Below are 21,214 nucleotides of genomic sequence, written 5' to 3'. Positions count from 1 at the left end.
TGTAATTTTGGGAGTTTCTATTAACAGAGTGACATTACAATAGACACTTGAATTGCCTTTTTCTTTGTGTGTCAAGCCAACACAGGCACATGTTTTTTTATTTCCTTATTGTGTGAAAATCAGGATTAGTCAAAGCGTAGAATGAGCAGAGTGGAATTTTCTTGTCACAGATAAATATTAAGCATGCATGTTTTTTTTTTTTTTTTTTGTAAGTTGCACTGGAATCCTCAGCAAAATGTGATCTAGTTCTGTCTCAAAAAGTCAAGATAAATAAAGTGGTGCCAAAAGTTTTGCATGTTGCTGTTGGTTACATTTATAGTTTGTAATCTTTACTGCTGCAATGACGTGGTCTCATTTTGATGGTTTAAGTGTGTGTTCAGGTTATGGGTTAAAATGGGTTTTAACAATGTATTCTAAAAATTGAAGTGGGTTTTAAATGAGTCCTTCGAGATAAATTGTGCCTACAACAGCTAAAACACATGCTCTTCTTGATGTTGTTCAGTTAATGAAAATGTTACAACCTAAAGTTGGTCTGTTTTACAAAGCTTGCAAGCATTTTTATTTTTTCTTTCCCATTCTGACATCTGTATAAGTTGTGAAGTTCTGGACTGATTGGTAGAGCTCAACTGCAGCTTTGCCCTCTTAGCCTTTAGTTTAAAGGCATATCTCCACAAATGAAGAGCTACATGTGATTTTTTTTTTTTTTTTTTAAGATGTATAATTTGGGGGTTGAGGTGGTTGTTTTCTATTTAGATTTTAAGCTGCTGTTTTGTGAGTTTAAATGTACTCTGAGAAAATTTCCTGTGGGATGTTTGTCATTACTGGTACAGAGAGTGATTGTATTTAACATTTAAGATTTGTACAGAATTTGCCTTTTCTACTTCAGTCGTTTCATAATGTAAATCCCAGTAAGTAGAAGCATGTAGACCATAACACCATGACCAAATGTCAACCTGTACAAAGTAACCAAAATGCAAACAAAAATCAACTCCACAAAACAGCCTTTAACTGAATTAAGATGTTTTTTTTAGTCGTCTTGTCATTTAAGTTGTGTGGTTGTCATTGGAAGTTTAGAGTGCAGAATTTATTAAATGTCTGAAATAAATGTGTTGTATAAGGTTGGTTAAGGATTTCACGCTACTGTCTCTACAGAAATATAGCAAAATGGACACCCATGAAGCTGTCATCTGGTAGTTTATCTTTAGTTTATGTATGATTAAACTGTTTTGAAAACATTCACACATTGTATGAATTTTTTTTTCTTCTGAATTTAAAGATGGCAGAAATGCACATCATTCTTCAGTTTTAATTAAAACACTTGATGATTTACTACTCATTGTACGTCACCTAGATTTAAATCATTTATCTTAGCCAGTACTATAAATAAATGCAACCGCTGCTGCTACAGCCAGATTTGTTGTTATTGGTTGGTTATATATGCTAGCCATAAACCAATCAGATAAATGCAATTTTTGTACACGATTGTTCAGGTTTTTGTTTGCTTGTATGGATATGGATGCTGACCGACGATACGGTGCAGGTTTGCACTGTCCTGCAGGAGCTCTTCAAGACTTTTCTCAGTCTTCATCATACCCCCGCTCTTTCCAGAAGGGTCCACTTTTTCGGGTACAGAGCATCCCCTATGTATTAATGAAGAGAAATCCTGTTTGATAAACAGGCGGTAATTAGCAGAAATGTGTATTCGTTTATGACCTGACGTAATTACCTGGTAAAATGTTTGCAAAGCAGTCAGGCGCCACGAGGTGAAGAGGCAGCCACTGTTCGCAACCCTCCAAAGACCTCTGCCAGGCAAAGCGATGGAGATCTGTGAGAGACGGACACCGGCACATGCGTCCAAGCTCGTAGACCTGAGGAGGAGCGAGCCAGAGCTCCTTTGATTTATAGCTGTGCAGCGCTTCAGAGGGACTCGACCACTAAGAAACGAGGCAGTGTGTATTTACCAAAAGTTAAGCATAATTTGTAATAGTTAGAATGAGACTGAATGACTTAAAAGCTACTATTTAAAAAAATTATTTGAATGAATAATGACGTTTTGCCACTTGCGTCAAGTGGGCGCAATGAATGCACTAGCGAATGAGCGCTAGCCTCATGAATATTAATGAGCTCCAAGAAATAAGCAGCACTTCGTCAACACAAAAAAGTCCAAATTATTTCGCCAGCTAGACACAAATTGGTTACATTTCAAAACGCACATTGAAATGAACTATTTCCTTCTCGTCGTGAAGCGTGTGTGGCTTGTCGCGCAGACAGCAGATGTAGAAGGCCATGTCGTAGCGCCTCTGTTTGTCCTGCATGCCTATGGGGGTCAGCCAGTTGCCCCACTCGTGTAGAGCCCAGATATTGGGCAGACACTGCAGCTCCTTGCACATCTTAATAAAATTCGCCGAGTCACCAATAACCAGAGACCTCCACTTGGACAGCACGTCTCTGTCCCACAGTTCGCTCAGTGTGGTGAGGGCTGGCTGGGGGTCACTGTCCCGAGCATCATCTGTGCGCACGCGAATGCCGCTTTCCTCGTGTTTGGGAACCACTAGGAGCACACCGGACTCCTCAAACGTCTCCCTCACCGCACATATCCTGAAAGCCACGTCTCCGGGGATCGGGGACCCCAGCTGCGCTCTGTCAGTGCAGAAAATGGGTGGCCTGGTCTCCGAAGACTGCTTCACGACTCCGATGCCGTAGTTGGGCGCTTTCGTGAAGGATTGAAAGACCTCCTGCCACTCGCTGGAGAAGTCAGACGAGTCCACCAGCCCCCCGGGAAACACATAGACATTGGGCATGAAGCCGCTGCTGCCGCTCCGTTTCAGCAGCAGCACTTGATCATCAAAGGCGGTGTTCTGTCGATTTGTGCTGCCTTGTCGAAAAATGCTACCTCCCATTAAAACCAATGGTAGCATAATTCGATAGCGAAAAGTGTTACCTATCAGATTTTGCTTCATGCATGATATTAATAAGGTGTGAGGCTTTATTAACATGTACACCTACCCCAACCCTAAACCTACCCTTACAGTATGATAAATACAGTGTTGGTAGCATAATCTGATAGGTAGCATTATTTGTCAGAACACCGGATCTGTGCGCTGTGTCAGAGACTTTCTCCAGACCTGTTTTAAGAGTGTCCGAGCTCTGAGCGTGTCTCAGGCCGGCCGCCAGGATCACCGTCGCCGCCTCTCTCCAGTGTTTCAGCGTAGTGTTCATCCTGGCCCTCGCTCACATGCTCACAGTAACTCCAGTGCCCTATCCCGGCAACTTTAGACTTCGGTCAACTAACTAACCTACAGTCTATGGGCATAACTTGAAGGACAGCACAGAGAAAATAACAGTGCATTTAGTCTGTATTTGGTGATAGGCGCCATCTATGGCAAGGGATGAACGCTTGATTTTCATAACTTTGCCACATTCTTAAAGGGTCCTATTATGCTTTTTCACTTTTTTAATTTTAGTCAGTGTGTAGTGTGTATGTTTGGACATAAAAAAGTTCAGATAAAAAATTTCAAAATCCACTACAAAGGGAGATATTTCTTCTTTTTTTAAAATCCCTTTTCAAGAACCACAACGAACAGCTCGTTTGGACTGCAGCGTTGTTTCCGGGTTTTTGTGATGTCACAAAGGGGCCCATTAGAATATCATTAAAATATGGAAATTCGAATTGGTGGGGAGGGGTGGAGTCATGGTTATAACGAGCAGTTGTGCAACTCCCATAGGCTTCCACTGGAACTAATGCTGCATTCCAGGCAGGTTTTTGAGCTTGTAAGTCACGATTTCAAACCACGATTAACGACTTTGTACCATTCCAGGCAAGTCACGTCAAACTTCCTGAGTGCAAGGAATTGTAGCTAATTATAAATTTTATTGCAACGTTACTTTGTCCTAAAATCTATTTTTCAATGTGTACCACTTTCCTAAACACTGCATCCATAGGCAATATTATCAGTAGGGGCTGCCATAGTTGTAATGATCGAGGCAAATTCCTATGCCTCAAAGCCTCTTTTAATTTATTTTAAATCTCACGCCAGGTTCTTTCGCAATGATTTTTTTTAATGTGACACAACGCGTTTACGTCACCCACAAAGCGGAAAGAGACACAAGCGATGCGTCCGAAATCGCATACTGCAAGGAGTCAGCAGCGTCTTGATTTGAGGGCGCGGGAGAACGTCAAGAGAACGTCGTGGCGTGTGTCCATTGCAAGATGGAGCTGGCATACCACAACTAGGGCCCTATGATTTCCGCGATGCAGGAAACGCGGAGGGAATCGCGGAATCCAATCATAAAAATTTAATTTACTATGGAGCTATTATTATGATAAAATGATTTGAATTTGAATTGTATAAATTTGAATTATTTGCAAGTGTAATCTAACAAAATTGAATTTTAGGTGGTAGTTTAAATAGTTCTGAATTAGATTTTTTTTAAACGAATATTGAACATTTGAAATTTAACAACCTGAAATGTTTTATGGCTGAATTTTATAGACATGTATTTTCAAACAGCTAGTTTTTTTGTTCTGAATTCTTATACTGCAAATATTCAGTTTCAAAAACTGAAAAAAAAAAAAATTCAGATTCAAGTTTTCAAGATGAAGAAATTCGGAACTTCAAATTCATTTTTTCTAAAATTCAATGTCAAAAAATTCAAACTCAAAAATTCATATCTTACAGAAAGTAGGTCACAGGTCATCCACAGGGAAGAGTAGATGATCTCAGAAAAGTCGAACAAAATTTTTGGCCAATTGGGGACTGCAGAAGTTTTCCAGCGCAAACGTGGTGGTGGTTCAAGAGGTTGCCACTATTTGACTCTGATCATGAATCGCCCGGTGTTGTGTTATATTCGGTTCCCGTGAAAAACTGTTCCCGTTGGTGGAGTTAACATGAATATTCATTAGTTCCCTTATTGTGGGCGTACCCTTGAAACAATGTGCAAACGAATGGAACTTAAAATATCAGTGCACGCTCGTCAAATCTCTATTTGTTTTAATGGATTATTTTGAACAAGTAACGAAGTGTCAATGTTAAGCGTTAGTTAGCATTAACTGCAACAGTGCCAAAACAATGGATAGTTTGTGTAATATGATAAATTGTCTTTCATGTTTTGCTTGATTGATTACAGGCACAAACAATCAATAAGCTAATTTAATCTATCTTACCTAATATAGTTTTTACTGTTTGGTGTATTTCGCTTTTTATATATTTCATGTGTGGGGCTTTATTTTTAATAGTTTGCTTTGATTAGACTACCTAGTTGTCATTGGAGAGAGACTAGTACAATTTGTATACAAAACCTGAAACAAACCACTACAAATGTATCTGTCTTAATAAAAGCGGTGTGAGCATCCTGTGTCATGCTTTCTTTTATCTTTTTTTTTTAATTATTAACCAGTTTTTACCAGCCTTCACAGCCCCATCAGTGTATTTATTATTATAAATGCACATTTACTTCTGTCACATATTGTATCCTATTCCTAAGATTTTAAAGTCATGCAACATTGAAACAACATGTGAGTTAATTTTTATATTTAAATGAACAGTCTTTTTAAAATGGACAGTTTTCTTTATTGCACTGAGTTAACAGTCAAATACAGAGCTTAACGGTTTAGACAATCTGAGAAAGAACTACTAATAATAAATATAATAATAATGAATATCATAAGCATACATTGTATCTGTATGTCTAAGCATACATCGTGTCTGTTCTTTGACCATAGGCACTGAAAAACAACCTCATCATGTCATGTTTAAGAATAGTGAATAGTGATCCATTGTGTAAATAATGTTTAACATTTGAAAATCTTATTCAAAATTGTTTTCCACATTTTACAACTATTACATACAATGAAACCCAAACGTTTCTTTGTCAGCCAAACTCTGTTCTCCTGTCGCTTACCGAAATTAATATCCTCTGAGATTCATTAAAGTTAATATTTCAATAATTTAACAACACTCTTTAATGTTGACAGTTCTCTGATGTGTATTAATAGTAACATGGCATGCAGGTTAACAAATAACATGTTATCTTAAAGTATGTTTACTGTTTAAAACTATACTCAAAAACGATATTGTAGATCACATAAATATTACATTCATTAAATGTTACTATGACAAGTACGGAAGTAATTGCTTTATGAATTTAACTCAAATTGACAAGACATGGAAAGTTTTGTGAAAGTATACATGGAATGAAGCAATGCAAAATTAGGTGACTGTCTGAGATATTTATTGTCTCTCGATGAGAACAGCCTCCATGTATGTCCAGTTCATACAATAATCAGCTACTGTACCAGTGACTTCAGCTCTCTCATCCAGTCTGAAACAGACAGTGACTTTACATGATGATCAATATATGTGGAAACATCACAAAAGCAAATCAAAGCCATATTATAACATTGGTGATGATGAGACACATGATTTCTTATCCAAATGTAAAAATAATATTTTTGGAGTAGCTGCTGACCTATGTCCAAAAAGACTACATCAGAACAATACTTTAAGGTTTATGCACCGTCCGTTTTATATAACCAATTACAAATTAGACTGATTACAATATTGACATTTTCACTGCAAGAAAATTGTTTTCAGTAGCCTATCTGTGTGACTTATTTACGTAACAGAAACACTGGCTACATACAAACTAAACTTTTTATAAATGACACAGGATAGCTAGCCTATAGCTATATTTATTAGGCGGCATATATATTTGTTTCAAGCATTGTCGTGAATACACTGCAGTATTAGTCACCAGTAGCCTAACTTGGCTAATCATACTATTCAAACAGCAATTCATGCCCCACAAATTAAATGTATAAAAAGCTAAACACATAAAAAAATTTTATTAAGAAACTATATATCCCAAGGTTAGCATAGGTTATTCGCTTATTGTTTTTCCGCTTAGACAAATGTCTCACGTGCTGATAACGCGCACCTAACATATAAACACAAAATCATTTATGTTTAAGAATCACTTACCTCCAGGCGACTCATGAACAGACTTGAACCACCACCACGTTCGCGTTGGAAAACTTCCGCAGTCCCCAACTGGCCAAAATGCTCTGTTCGACTTTTCTGAGATCATCTACTCTTCCCTGTGGATGACCTGTGACCTACTTTCTGTAAGATCTGAATTTTTGAGTTAGAATTTTTGACAATGAATTTTAGAAAAACTGAATTTGAAGTTCTGAATTTCTTCATCTTGAAAACTTGAATCTTGAACTTTAATTTTTTAACTTAATATTTGCAGTATAAGAATTCAGAACAAAAAAAACTAGCTGTTTGAGAATACATGTCGTGTAAAATTCAGCCATAAAAACATTTCAGTTTGTTAAATTTCAAATGTTCAATATTTGTTTAAAAAAATCAAATTCAGAACTATTTAAAAGAGCTATGTGGAGGTTTTTAATTAAAAAAAATAGATAGAGTAAGATTTTTTTTTCTTTAAGATAGAGTTTTCATTTGTACATGTATGAGCCAACCATGATGATAAAAAAAGAATGACACCTCGACTGTCCACCACTGTTCCCTCTATCAGCCTGTAGGCTCAATTGTGTGTGGAGGAGTCGGCCCGAATTGGTGCGAAAATTCACAAAATGTGACGTCATGCGCGTTCTCGTCTACTTGGGCTTACAACCGTATGGCACGCCAGCCATTATAGTAAGCAGCGGCAATAGTGTTTTCAAATGGACTCTGCTGATGGAAAGAAGCGACCAGCCTTCAGCACAATTCAGACACCCACGGACACTCCTCTAAGTTAAAAAAAAAGAGCGTGCGCACTGAGAACGAGCATGAGACTGGCTGCAGTTTCTCTAACGGCCACTGGTGTCAGTAATGGTTAGAAATTTCAGAACCTACGCAATGCTCCTTTAAACTACCACCTAAAATTCAATTTTGTTAGATTGTTTGCAAATAATTCAAAATTACACAATTCAAATTCAAATCATTTTGTCATAATAATATCTCCATAATTTACAGTTTAACGCGGAATGGCACGGAATTTGCCAAATTTTGAATGAATTAATCAAAAGTATCATTGCACTTACATCAAATCACGATATGGACTTATATCTGTAAATATTAAGCCGGAACAGTCTATTTAAATATGGATCCTGCATGTTCTCCGTGTCTCTGTTAATGAATGGCGCAGAAGCTCGACTTATTATCACACACATTGAAGCGCGCGTGACACTCGCGGTGATTTCAGCCTAAGGACGTGAACACATGAACAACATCTCCAGAACTGCTCTGACATTCACTTCATGAACATTTGACCGTTTGATTTGAGTAAAACTAGCGTCACATCACATACACAGAACTGTAAAGGTACGTCAACCCGTCAAAATAAAAGTCTGGTTAAAGTCTATTGTTCAGCAGAATGTACATACTACTAAAAAAAAAAAATCTAACATTTTTTTTAGGTTAAAAAAAAGTGTAAAAGTTCAGACACAAAACCAAGTTTTTACGTATCCTCACGCTTTTTTAAGTGGGTATACGGAAATCCTTGGTCTTTTCTAGTGGTGTCACGTAGACTACAGCTCTTAGCAGATGTGTTTTCATGCGAGTTTAGGTTCGACACTAGGCTAACGTTACATAGTTTTGCTTCAGGTAGAATAATAAGGCTAATTATATATGCGTGCCGCTTTTTGAAACAACCTTACACAGTTTTGATAATGTTATAATGAACACAATGTTAACGTAGCCTGCCTGTGATGAAAGGCAGACTGCACACACACACATGCTTAGTCTTGGGATTCCACAACTTCCCTTGATCATCCTCACAATTTATTGCTTGTAGCCATTTTGTCCTCCTTTCCGGTTCTGTATGTTTACTAGGAAGGATGTAGAACTTTAATTAATAATTTGTTAGTTTATTGGAGGTACAGAAAACGACACAGCAACTCTTCGGCATGATTGTCCAATGTATTTCAATTGGCGCCAAGGCAATGTTTTCCCCATAGACAGTAAAAGAAATGGACACAGCGACCCCATTGGAACTCAATTGAGACAAATGAAGCCCATTTTTAGTGTTTTTTAGCACTTCCGTTTCTGACGCGCAGACTCAAACTAAGCTTGATGACGACTGCAACCTGTCTGACAGATGTAAATCTTCTAGTAGCTGTGCGTGTAAACTGCCATCGTTAATCTTGCAGAGACGGCGAGCTTGAGCGGGGAGTTCTTTGGCGTGAGTGAGCAGGAGTAAGTATTCTGATTAATTATTTTGTATAGTATTTTAAAATGTAATGCCAGTACGCCATATTAAGTTAATTACAAAAACTGTTTCTACGGGGCCATAATGTAACATAAAAGGTAATGGAGCCCTTAATACATTGTCGTGTATCTTTAGAAATAAATAATGGACAAATGGAGTTTTTAAACGCCTCAGATGTAAAGTTATTCGCTGTCAAAGTGACGCCAAAATGAATGGGAGTCAATGGGAATGCTAACGCAAGTGAAGTTCTGCTACAAGATGGCGGCACGCGGCCGACTTCAACTTCCGGTCGATTTCCTTGCCGCCTGGTTTTCCCCCACGGGCTAAATTCACATCATTGCCTGGAACGCGGCATAAGGAATGCAGAATTATCGAAGCCCATTCATTTCAGTGCTTCTCAAACACACTGGCCAAAAAGCTGAGGAAATTACAGCAGCAATTTTTGCCTTTAGTTTACCTCTCGGAAATCTGGCCAGTAGTAGTATTTTATGAAACTCATTATAGTTAATGTTTCGTTTTAGATAATAGGCAGTTATGCTTTATTTGCTGTTAGATAACGTGAGACTAGTTGTCATATTTTTAAGTTTTTAGTCTTTCTGCAATCTTTCTCTCCCCTATGGAGATGAATGAGTTTCAGTGAAGGCTGCTCATTAAAGGAATACAAGAAAGAGTTTCCCTTTCAGAACTTGCTGCTTTGGCAAGGGGCAGGGCGGTACTGAAACACTGTCTAAGCTGTTCGCCAATCACAATGTACTGGGTCAACTAATCAATCACAACATATTTCGTTTTTCAGAAAGCAGGCCTTCATCAAAACAGAACTAATCGAGCTGTTTGTGTCAGACTGGGGTTAAAATAATAATGTAAACTGTCAAAAAAAGAATATGTTTTTGAACCGCCAAGCATGAGAGAATGTTCTACTGTAGTTACACCCCCAAAACAAAATTCAGACTTTGTAAAAGAGCATAATAGGACCCCTTTAAATTAAGAACTTTTTATGTTCGTCTCATAGAAGAAATGTATGCTAGAATAATTTGAAAATAATGATTTATGACTTCAAGTCAAGTCCAGCAGTACCTAAAACAATCCTTATTCGGTGGTCACAAATAAATAAGTCCATCCCAATAAGCACTGAGAAACATAACAGGTATTACATGACAAGTCTGGCAATTAAAAATGACCCGAGTAATGTCCAACTTTAATAGCCATTGATTGAAATGAAAATACATAGAGTTAAAATGTTGAAATATCTGATTTATAAGCATCTCTAAGGTGTAGAGTGCAACAGAATTCCACAAGACTGTTTGAATAATTCCCCTATATATGGAGAGAATTAATGGGATTTTTAATTCCAGAACACTACTGTTGCACTACAAGTAGCTCTTTAATAGGCTACTTAAGGATTTACATTACTACAATTCTTAATCTGCTGTGATTTTATGAGTCTATTCATACACTGGGTTGTCCTAAAGTCATTGTTTGAAAACAACTGTTTAGCATTCAAGGAAACATAATTTTACTGTGGATAATTTCTTTGTAGTTCATACATTCCAGTTCAGTAAACTTGAATAAAATATCAGTGCTATTCTGTACAACAAACTTGCATATAACACACAATTATAAGTTAGATAAAGTGGAAGTATTCCAAAATTACGGAGATTCATGGAATGTGGTGTTATTCTTTAACAGATCCCTGTGACCCAGGAAAGACTTGTAAAACAATGGCTGGTCAGGGATAAGAAATAGTAATAAAATAAAAAAACTGTCCATGTGCAGCCATGTTCCCTTTAAGGATCCTTTATCCACATTTCCATGGATCAGTGTGTGGTCTACTGCTGGTTAGTCCATCTGTGGCTCTTCCAGTGTGATATCTGTCACTCAGTCTTTTCAGGTGGAACGACTTCCATTAGCAGCTGAAGGTGCATGGTGAGCGGCCCTGGAAGAGTCACGGCTCAAGTTTAAGGATTTGGTGTTGAACAAGGAAAGAGATGCTATTTAATTATACTACATATATTTGGTACTAGTGAACATCCACTAAAAACAACCTTAAAAGTAGGGTGACCAGGTTTTTAGGATAATAGAGAGTTAAAAAATGTTGTGATTGTGTAATAAATAAAAATAAATAAATAATTGTGTAATTTCCAGCTACTTACTCATGATGTGGCGAGTCCAGTTGAATTTGTAGTAAATGAAGGGTACATATAAGAGAAGACCACCGACTATGAACATTGTGCAGTACAGGTATTCCCACTCAGGCTTGTCTATGATGGGAGCAAGAACCAGATAACAGGACACAATCAACACCAAGCCAGGAATGACTATCGGCACCTGAGAGAAACAAAAACAAACATTTTTATGTCGGGTAGCCATTTTACAATATTACATATTATATATACAAAATATATATTTTTAAATATTTTCATTCTAGCTTCTTCTTGAAAAATTATTGGGTCATATCACAAAAAGCTTTTAATGTTCGTAATTTTGAAAATTTGCATGTGGCTTTGGATAATAGCATCTGCTAAATGATTACATATGAATGCAAATGCTGTGCAAAATGCAAAAGTTTTTGAATTCATCCACATGATGAGGTGTCACTCTAACCTTGACAGGTCTCTGAAGCTCCTTCCTGGTGAATCGCATAACAATGAGCGCAAGACATGTGAGCCCATAGAAAGCCCACTGAGCAAAACTGAAGTAATTGATCAGAGTGTTTATGTCTGCAGGCATGATGTAGATGATTGACACAATGCCCTACAAATCACATACAAGAACAAATACTTAATCATAAAACTTCAATATTGTTAAGGTGCTTAAAACTGTTGTCATACATTTGATTTAATAGTTTTGAGAATATAATATTACATGTGACTTACATTAAACATTAGAGCTGGAGAAGGTGTGTAACGTTTCAAACTGATGTACGACATGATCCTTACCATGTGGCCCTCCCGTCCCGCCACATATGTCAACCTAACATATACACACAGACACAACAGACAGTGATATTCCAGTTCCATTTTCCATTGTGCAAACTTCTTTAAAACAGCTGAATTTCCTAACCTGCCTGCGGTGAAACAGCTCCCGTTGGCTGCACCAAAAGTGGAAAACACCACAAATAAAGGCACAATCCATGATAATGGGTACAGCACTCTGTCACCGAAGGTCTGTGAAGTAACCAATGATTTATTAAAATACAACTCAAGGATCATGTTACATAAAAAGTATATAAACTGAAAACTTCAAAAAACCTGACATTAAATTTAATTCTTAAAATCCACTGACCAGTGAATTTCCGCGATGACATCCAATTGTTTATGATTAGTGTAATGGTTTTAAAAATACATTTCTTGCAAAAAGCTATTATTTGGCTTTTTGAAATTTATAGAATTAAGCACAGCTAGGAAAATATATATTTATATATATATATATTTTTCAAATAGAATCTAACCTTTTCTAGGCCTGGAAATCACAGACTTCAAATTCCCTGATATATTTAGGTCTTCCTTGGTTGTGGGAACTAGTGATGTTTGCTTCTGAAACACTGCATTGTGAAGCTTCGAAACCTTTGTGAATAATTTGTTTTGAACCATTGATTTGGGCCGAGTATCAGAATATGTTGCATGGGATTTCAGTAACACAGGCCATTTCAAAATGTTTCGAAATTTCAACGGTGCCCTGCTAAAGAAACAGTGTCTGTGTGGTTTTGTCCTGATCCTGGATCCATTTCATACGTTTGTAGACTTTTTGATGAGGCATTTGTTTAATGAAAGGGAAATGTTGTAGTTATTAGTCTCTTATTGACCAAGCTCTCCATAAAACAAGTTTTACAAATTAATAAAATAGCACATTATACAAACATGAATGTTTGATCTAACTTTTCAGTGCTTTTACAACGTTCTGACCAGTAGGTGTCCCGAGCGTGTGGCATTTTGAGCATTTCTAAAGAGTGAATAATTTTGTGAGGCAATGGGTTCATTTGATTCCAAGTTTCGAAAAGCTTTGTTTCTCTTATTAATAACCACAACAGTGACTCTATTCAAAATTGAAAAGAGTAGTATGTCCACATTCAGTTAGGTGGCAAAAAGAACCCAGATGACTTACTATTTCTACCGACAATCTGAAGTGTGCATACAATGGACAAATTACTATCCCATGTGGCCATATATAAGCAACATAACTGATGCTAGTAGCTCACATGATAACGTTCAACAACATGGTCAATGTAGTACATCCAGATAGCATTCAGAATACACGTTCAAACTATATAGAACATACTTCTTCAGCCATGCCGAGTTATTACTTATTTAAAAGAAATAGCTGCTCAGACACAGCCTGTGACTCTGACTATAATGCGCACTCACCACAGCAACGGCAGGAGACTGGAGAAGTTCAGTAGGGGTCATGACACTGAAATATGCAATGTTGACAAATATATAGCACACAGTTACCAGGGGAATCCCAATAATTATTGCCAGGGGAAGGTTTCTGTTCAAAAAAGAGAGAAAGCAACTCAATAAGACTTCATGGCTAACACTGAAACACATAACTTACATGCACATGTACAATTTTCATATGATTTGGAAAAATAGAAATAAAATGGCAAGTATAATTTCACTCTGACCTGTATGGATTTTTCAGCTCTTCTGTTATGAAGTTAAGCTGATTCCTATGAAAAAGACAAAATAACTTTTACATTAATTGCAGTAGTTAACTGAAGCTGACTTCTAGACTTGTGCATGCTTCTCTCAGAACAAAAAAGCTCTGGATTGAGAATGATATGGTGAAAGTCCAGGCAACTAAAAAAAAAAAAAGATCCTACTACATTGAAGTTTCGAAAAGCATTCACTTCCCTTTTCACATTTTAGCCCATATCTCACATGTGCTGAAAATCCACTCTTATCAGATGTTGCTTTAACAGAGAAATCATTAGATTGTGTGAATGATTCCCAGGGCTGAAAGCTCACTAGAATGTTTACTCGGAAGAAACTGTGTTACAAAAAGATTTACACATTCACCTCATATGCAACATTATATGAGTTCATCAATAATTTACCATCCATCATAAGCCCATAGTCCGTTGTAAAATGCAAGGCCAATTGCTCCAAATGATGTTGTTGCCCCTGCAAATGGGTCTTTGAGATTCTGAGTATTGCCTAAAAAACAATTATAACAATAAAAAGATAAATTTTATTGATCTTCCACTGAACATTTACAGAGGTCACCTTATCTATCTAAACGCATCTACAGTTATCTCTGGCCAAAATCTACGATGTCATCTTTCACAACATAATAAAAAATAATTTCTTCATCTATATCAAGATGTATTTGATCTCATTCCGTTTAATTGAATACTAAAATACCAATCTGTCATGTAAGTCAGGTGTCAATAAAAATGAATGTAAGATATGAGTCATAAAGACGGATGAGATACCAGATCTTTGAGATTATCAGATTGGGTTAAAAGAGGTACCTTGAGCCAGCAGAACGATGCCTGAAACCACGATGACGACAATAATCAAGAGTTTGGCTGCTGTGAAAAAGTTCTGCACTCTGTAGGCCAGCTTCACACTCAGACAGTTGATGACTGTAATTATTACTGATGGAGAGAACAGACAACAGTTGAGTCCAGTATAACGTCATTTGGATATAAAAAGAGCCTAGACCTGTACGTACAGATACAAGCTGCAGCCAAGCACTTGGTGACCACTTGAGGAGGAGTGCACCCTGGGTAAAATGGAGCGGAGGCGTACTCGGCACAACTCAGGGCGATGATGGCAAATGATGAAGGCTTTAATACGATGATCGTGCTCCAGGAATATAGGTATGCCGGCACTGGCCCAAAACCCTCCATCAGGTACGGATACTCTCCACCAGACTTCATGATCATTGTGCCTAGTTCAGCATAGCAGAGGGCCCCTGCACACACATGCACATGCAAACCTCTTAGTTTCTCAGTGTTCAAGCTGAGGTCAATGAGTCCATTACTGAAAGGTCTTCTGCAGGCAGAGTCTGTATTAAACTAAAGAGGATTTCGTTGAATTTTCTCAAACATTATGTGACTTAAAACAACTGAATGAGGGTTTCTGAGTGAGTGAACATATCTGACTAACCTTCTTTGACTTTGTCCAACTTTAATCTCAGCAGAAAATGCAGGATAAAATAAAGATTTAGATGTAAACATTTTGAACACATAATTGAGTAAAACAACTGCAAGGATGGAAAAAAAAAGGTTCGGTATGCTAACATTATTTAATACATCTGACCTAATGAACTAACAATCTTTTATATTCTTAAATATACTACTTAAAATTTCAACTGTCATAAATTAATTTTAGTATGTATTTATGACTTTAACATTGAACAGCAGTGTACTTGAAAATTAACCTAAATACATGCTGTAAAAATACTGTTCATTGTTTCTGATACCCTATGCACTAACCACTGTTAATTAACTGACCTTATCGTAAAGTGTTAATAAAGCACAATAAGATATAGCACCAATTAACAAAACAGCAACCTTTGGACATAAATGACATTATACTGTATTACAAAAAGATTGTATTTTGTTTTAAGAAACAGTGAATCTTATTGTTACATCATATGGAGAGATTACCAAACAGCCAAAACAAGTATGGCACGATACATGAGGTGACAATGCTTAATCTCACTCGTTTATCTTTGTCTTTTTTTATCTTTTTGTTTTGTGCAGCCTTCTAGATAATGTGTCTGTTGTGCATATACTGACCCATGGTAGCCAGCACTCCACACGCTGCCCACACACACAGACAGGGACCCACTGCTCCAGTCTCCTCCAGAACCGCTTTGGGAGAAATGAAGATCCCCGAGCCGATCATTGTTCCCACTATCAGACTGATGCCACTTAAGAGACCCACCTGAGACATTCAAGTTAAAGGCTGTTGGTTTCATTGATAATGTATAGTAATTGAATTATTGTGATATTAAAATTAGGGATGCGTGATCAATACCACATATGATTTTTATTTTGAGATTTTTCTACTTTAGTGATATTTGTTGGATGTATAATTTTTTATGTTAATTTCATCTATTTTGTACCTTCAGGTTAGCTTTGCCATTAAAGTTCATCTTTAAAAATGACATTATTTGACACAAATCAGTATTATTTATAAAATTGTAGTGAATTTGGGCATCCGCTATGACACTCGCTATGAGAAATACTATAAGTGGAGTGATACAAATGGTAAAATGGTTAGAGTTCTGTTATCACTAGAATATTAAAAACTCACATTATGAAATAAATGTATAGTTCAGTCATAAAACTCTAGATGGCACTGGGTGATGGGTTATTAAAGAGTTCATATGATGCAATTTCAGTTTTTCCTTTCTCTTTGGTGTGTCACAAGCTCTTGGTGCATGAAGACGATCTGTGAACTTGCAAAGACTAAAGTTTCAAACCCAAAGAAATATTCTTTATAAAAGTTAAGACTTGTCCACGCCCTCCTAAAACTCCTCATTTAAACACGCCCCCACATGTCTACATCACTGTGTGGGAAGATTTGCAAAATGCTGCCCAAATGTTAAGAAAGAAGGAGTAACTTTTATTCTTGCTGTAGTATTGTTGCTGACGATGCCATGTTGTGGAGACACTGTTTCGTTGTGAAAGTGAAAATACTTTGTTTGGTCTTCCAAAAGAGGAAACAACTAAGAAATCAGTGTTTAAGTTGTATTTTTAACACTTTAGCGCTTGTTGTTTGTCATTTCTCAGAATACAAATGCAGACATGGTTTTATGTTTACAGTATCTGACGCGATGCAATGCAACATGTAAAAACACAGCATAATTCATTATAATCCATAATTATGTCCCCTCTGGATGCAACAAATGGCTCGTTTGTAATGGGTTTTACTGGTTTTGTCTTGTCGCGGTGGTGTTCTGACTGGGACAAGCATCACAGTAATATGTTTAGCGGAATAAAATTTCCGTTACATGCTTGAGGCATTCGGTCAATTACAATGCACTGGATGGCTTGACAATCAGAACACACCTCGCTTTTCAGAACAATGAGCTTTGTAAATAATTACTCGTTTCAGAAACGCGGGGGACAGAGGAGAAACAATAATGTACAGCATGTGGAAAATAATGTGTTTTTTCAACCTTAAACCGCATAAACACATTTCATTACACAAATACACAAAATAATGTTATTTTTAGCAACATCATATGACCCCTTTAACCTAACTGATGATATTCAGAGAGTTAAATGAGTTGTTTGGTTCATGCAGCATTCGCAGTGCTGTTCTGATGAGATCCTCCCAGTGTCCATCACGTTGTTGTTATTGTTGTTGACATGATATTAAGAAAGGTTAACAGATTGTCCATGAAGGCAGTCTTCCTCTGCACCTTGTTCACTCAGTCTTTACTATCATGACATCCTTTTAATTATGTTAATGTATGTCTAAATTCATTTGTAACATCTAAAGTGATTGATTTTAGTTTTTAGTGTTTATTTTATATAGAATTGCCATTTAATTGGTTATCAACAGTAACAGATAACAATTTAGCATATCAACCAGAATATAAATATCTGAGCATCCCTAATTTAATGCTCTACATGATCTCAATACACTTTTATTAAAGGTAGCTTGAAGCTTGAAGTTTTTTTCTGAATATAAGCTAAAGCTATTTTCAGTAATATGACCTTCCGTGTCCTTATCCATGCAAATTTACATATGAATAATCAAACTTGTCATTAGTGGGAGTCACAAAAGTCTGATACTCAAAAGATTCTCATACTCACATTCTTCTCCAGAACTGCTGCTTTTGGCTCATCAGGCTTTTTGTCATCCAAAGCCCCTGAGATGCTCCCATTGTGAGGGTTGGCCTTTTTCAGATCTTCATCCATCATTCACAGGATCAGTCCACTCTTGATTTTGTGCAGTCAGACTGAATAAATACAGACAAAAATATAGTACACTTTTTACTATAAACATTATTACTTGTATTACAATGAATTGGAAAATAGTTCAATATTTAAAAAAAAGGAGAAGAAAAAAACCAAGCCCGAACCTGATCTAAAAGACATGATGGAAATCTAAATCTAAGGAGAAACACTTTTATTCTTAGTTTCTGTTGTTTTGATGGCTTGTGCTTGTGGAGCTCATCACATCAGATTACTTCAAGCGACCTAAAGGCCAAGTTAAAGGTTAAAGACATTATGGTGTTTAAGTGTTGCTAATGTGTGTCAAGATGTTATGGGCTCTCTGACAGATCGATTTATTCATACACAATAACATCTGCTTCACATGCACTTCAACTCAAATCAGTTTGTCTCCTAGCAACTACAGTACAATAGCCAAAGGTTGAGTTTATATTACAGTCAAGAAGCACAGTCTAGAATCGACTGAAGAGAAAGTATGACAACACATACATATATTTTTTGTTAATCAAGCTTATTTTAAAATCCATTTATTTGTGCATCAGGTACTATGCTAATCAAGTCATCCAAAGACTTTATCTCAAAGAATCTGTTTCCTCAATCTACACAGATAGGAAATTATTGCATGTCCTCTACAGTTAAGACACTGAGGTTGATGTCCACAAGTGGCTTCTGATGCTAAACCTACTGAAAATAAACAGCATGAGAAAATTAAACAGGATTTGGCTATTGATTTGGAGACAGATACATTCATGTCTGGATGGTCCATTATGTAGCCCTGTAAATACTCTCACTTACCACTTACAGTATAAACAAACACAAATCAATACCTCAGTTAAGATGACTCTTTTCTTTTTTTTGTAAAACATTTATCATGCTTTTAAAATAAACTTTTTTAATAACTGACAAGAACTGATGATCACATTTTCAATAACCTTGCTAAAATATTGTAACAAAAATAAGGTAGTGAATATTTTCTAAATGCATTTTTTCAGGTGCAGTTAGCAAGACAAACTATAAGTTAACTCAAGCTTACTTTCAGTCCGACCAGTTCCACCGTCACATGAATATCATGTTTAACTCGAAGCGAAAGACAAACTTGCAATGCAATCAGTTTTTCCAGCAGATATCCCAAGTTTTGATCCATCTCCAAATATATGTATTTAAAAACCAACAAAAGTGGGTGGGACTTTCGATGTTCAGTCATTCTCCAGGCTGACCGTGATTGAAGCAAATGAGGAGAGGGAGCAGGATTGGCTAGAAGTGAGCAGGCTCTGACCAACACAATACTCCTTTGAAAGAGACACTTGATATGGTTTGGTTGGAAAGGGGGGTGACAGCATTAAGCCAAGGAAGACAGAACAGAACAGAACCGCCTCAGATCAAAGTACTACCAATACAGCTTAATACAAGCAAGTGCTCAAATACATACAGACCTGTGAATAATCAAAGCAGTGCAAGCCCCGTGATCCCCAATATCAACCGTATATGTCATACAGTCAAGAGCTTTTTCTGACTGATGTACTCGTCTGTGGCTCTCCATTTTATCTGTCGAGTTCAAAAGCTGGCCAATGAGCATGGTTAACTTTGAAGTCAGATCACAGTGTATCTCAAAGAAAAAAAACCAGGCATTAAATAGCTTGCTGCTGAATTATTGTTATACATAAAAATGACTTGATATGAACTTCAAGAATTTAGGATTAAAAAAAGTACTTTCCCATCTAACTTTTACTGGCGATAAACAGCATTTATTTATCTAGTTTAATGTGAATTTACAAATCCAATATTGAGCATTGTTATTCATGTTTGTTCATACTACATTCAGAAACATTCAGTTCTTCAATTTACTAATCTATTTGTATAGGTAGAATTTAACATATATGTGGATTAATAAATACTGTAAGAATGTTGTTCAATGTTCATGAATACATAACATATTACAATAACATGATGTTGATGTTTAGAACCGTATTGTAAAGTTTTTCCATGTAATTACAGCACAGCTCTAACTCACTGTTACTGTGTAACCAGTGTTTCAACAATTCCTAATCTCCACATACTGCAAATGTTATAAACACTAAATGATACACACCTATAAAACCCAACACAAACTACTATTGACAAGATGATTACGTTTCAGCTTTTCCTATATTGTTATTAACACATTACACTCAGAAAAAGTGATACTACTAAGTGGTACTACTCCCTATACACTGCTATAACTATACATAATACCAGACAGAGAGACTGAAAAAAATGAGGTTCAGAGATTTTACACTCAAATCTCCCCCCAGTATCCACAATTTAATTTCCCTTTATATACATGTAGCTGTCATTTGGCTTTATCTGAGACTGAGACAAACAGCATCAATGCTCTCATTGCCAATCTTCAGATTGTTATCCATGAAATAACCTTAAAATAAATCACCCAAATCTCAAAGTGAGAAAGACACCACAGAATTGATCTACTTTGTCCAGAAAACACCATTATTCTCATACTTCTATTCAGATTTCATAATATGAATTAATTGAGGAACATCTAAGGACATGCAAACCTGTGGCAAACACTGTTAGATATAAAACTATATGAATATTTCAACAGTGCACTCTTTACAAGATTCCTTACCTTTAGATGGGCTCCACTTCTTATCCCAAACTCAGATTTGAATCTCCAAGTGATAACAGTAGAGATTATACACACACACACACACACACACACACACACGCACACAAACACACACATTCTAGCTGGCATCTGAACAGCTAACAATTAACCCGACTCCGTCACAGATGACTAGCTGTGCGCATCACTCCTTCACGTGCAACACAGAGGAAGATCGGAAAGAGGAAGAGGGACCTCACGTTTGTGTAACTCCTTCTCCATCTGATCAATGAACATTTAGAGAGCAAATATTTCACATTAAAATAAACATTTCTACTGTACCAAACTATTTCCTTCACTTTAATTCATTCTACATGAGTATATGAGCTACATAAAAGCATTTGGTTTAAAATGTACATGTTCTGCAAATGTTTATTGTCTTCATGAAGTGACCAATGCCCATGTTTTATTGTTTTATTTTGTTT

At 36.6% G+C, this 21,214-nt stretch overlaps 1 protein-coding gene and 1 pseudogene across 1 annotated transcript; both read right to left on the bottom strand.

The window, feature by feature from the left end:
* Window positions 1-1,486: 1,486 nt before the first annotated feature.
* LOC132112955 (acyl-coenzyme A diphosphatase NUDT19-like) lies at window positions 1,487-3,310 on the bottom strand (annotated as a pseudogene).
* A 7,050-nt stretch (window positions 3,311-10,360) lies between these two features.
* Window positions 10,361-18,136, bottom strand: LOC132122279 (b(0,+)-type amino acid transporter 1-like). Its single transcript, XM_059532349.1, has 12 exons — window positions 17,990-18,136; window positions 15,959-16,106; window positions 14,887-15,129; window positions 14,684-14,809; window positions 14,267-14,366; window positions 13,835-13,879; window positions 13,575-13,698; window positions 12,274-12,377; window positions 12,087-12,183; window positions 11,815-11,964; window positions 11,364-11,538; window positions 10,361-11,146 (listed from the first exon to the last, which is right to left on the bottom strand). Exons 1-12 carry the CDS (start codon window positions 18,095-18,097, stop codon window positions 11,085-11,087), a joined length of 1,482 nt encoding a protein of 493 aa, XP_059388332.1. The 5' UTR covers window positions 18,098-18,136; the 3' UTR covers window positions 10,361-11,084.
* Window positions 18,137-21,214: the final 3,078 nt, after the last annotated feature.

Source organism: Carassius carassius, chromosome 3, assembly GCF_963082965.1.
Source record: "Carassius carassius chromosome 3, fCarCar2.1, whole genome shotgun sequence".
Taxonomy (NCBI): Eukaryota; Metazoa; Chordata; class Actinopteri; order Cypriniformes; family Cyprinidae; genus Carassius; species Carassius carassius.
This window is presented reverse-complemented; position numbering and strand designations above follow the sequence as displayed.

What these genes read in the sequence shown, in the direction of transcription:
- LOC132122279 (XM_059532349.1), bottom strand. Translation starts at nt 18,097, where the DNA reads ATGATGGATGAAGATCTGAAAAAGGCCAACCCTCACAATGGGAGCATC. An exon ending in TGGAGTGCTGGCTACCATGG is followed by an intron (nt 15,130 to 15,958) that starts GTCAGTATATGC and finishes ATGTGTGTGCAG; the next exon opens with GGGCCCTCTGCTATGCTGAA. An exon ending in CATCGTTCTGCTGGCTCAAG is followed by an intron (nt 14,367 to 14,683) that starts GTACCTCTTTTA and finishes ATTGTTTTTTAG; the next exon opens with GCAATACTCAGAATCTCAAA.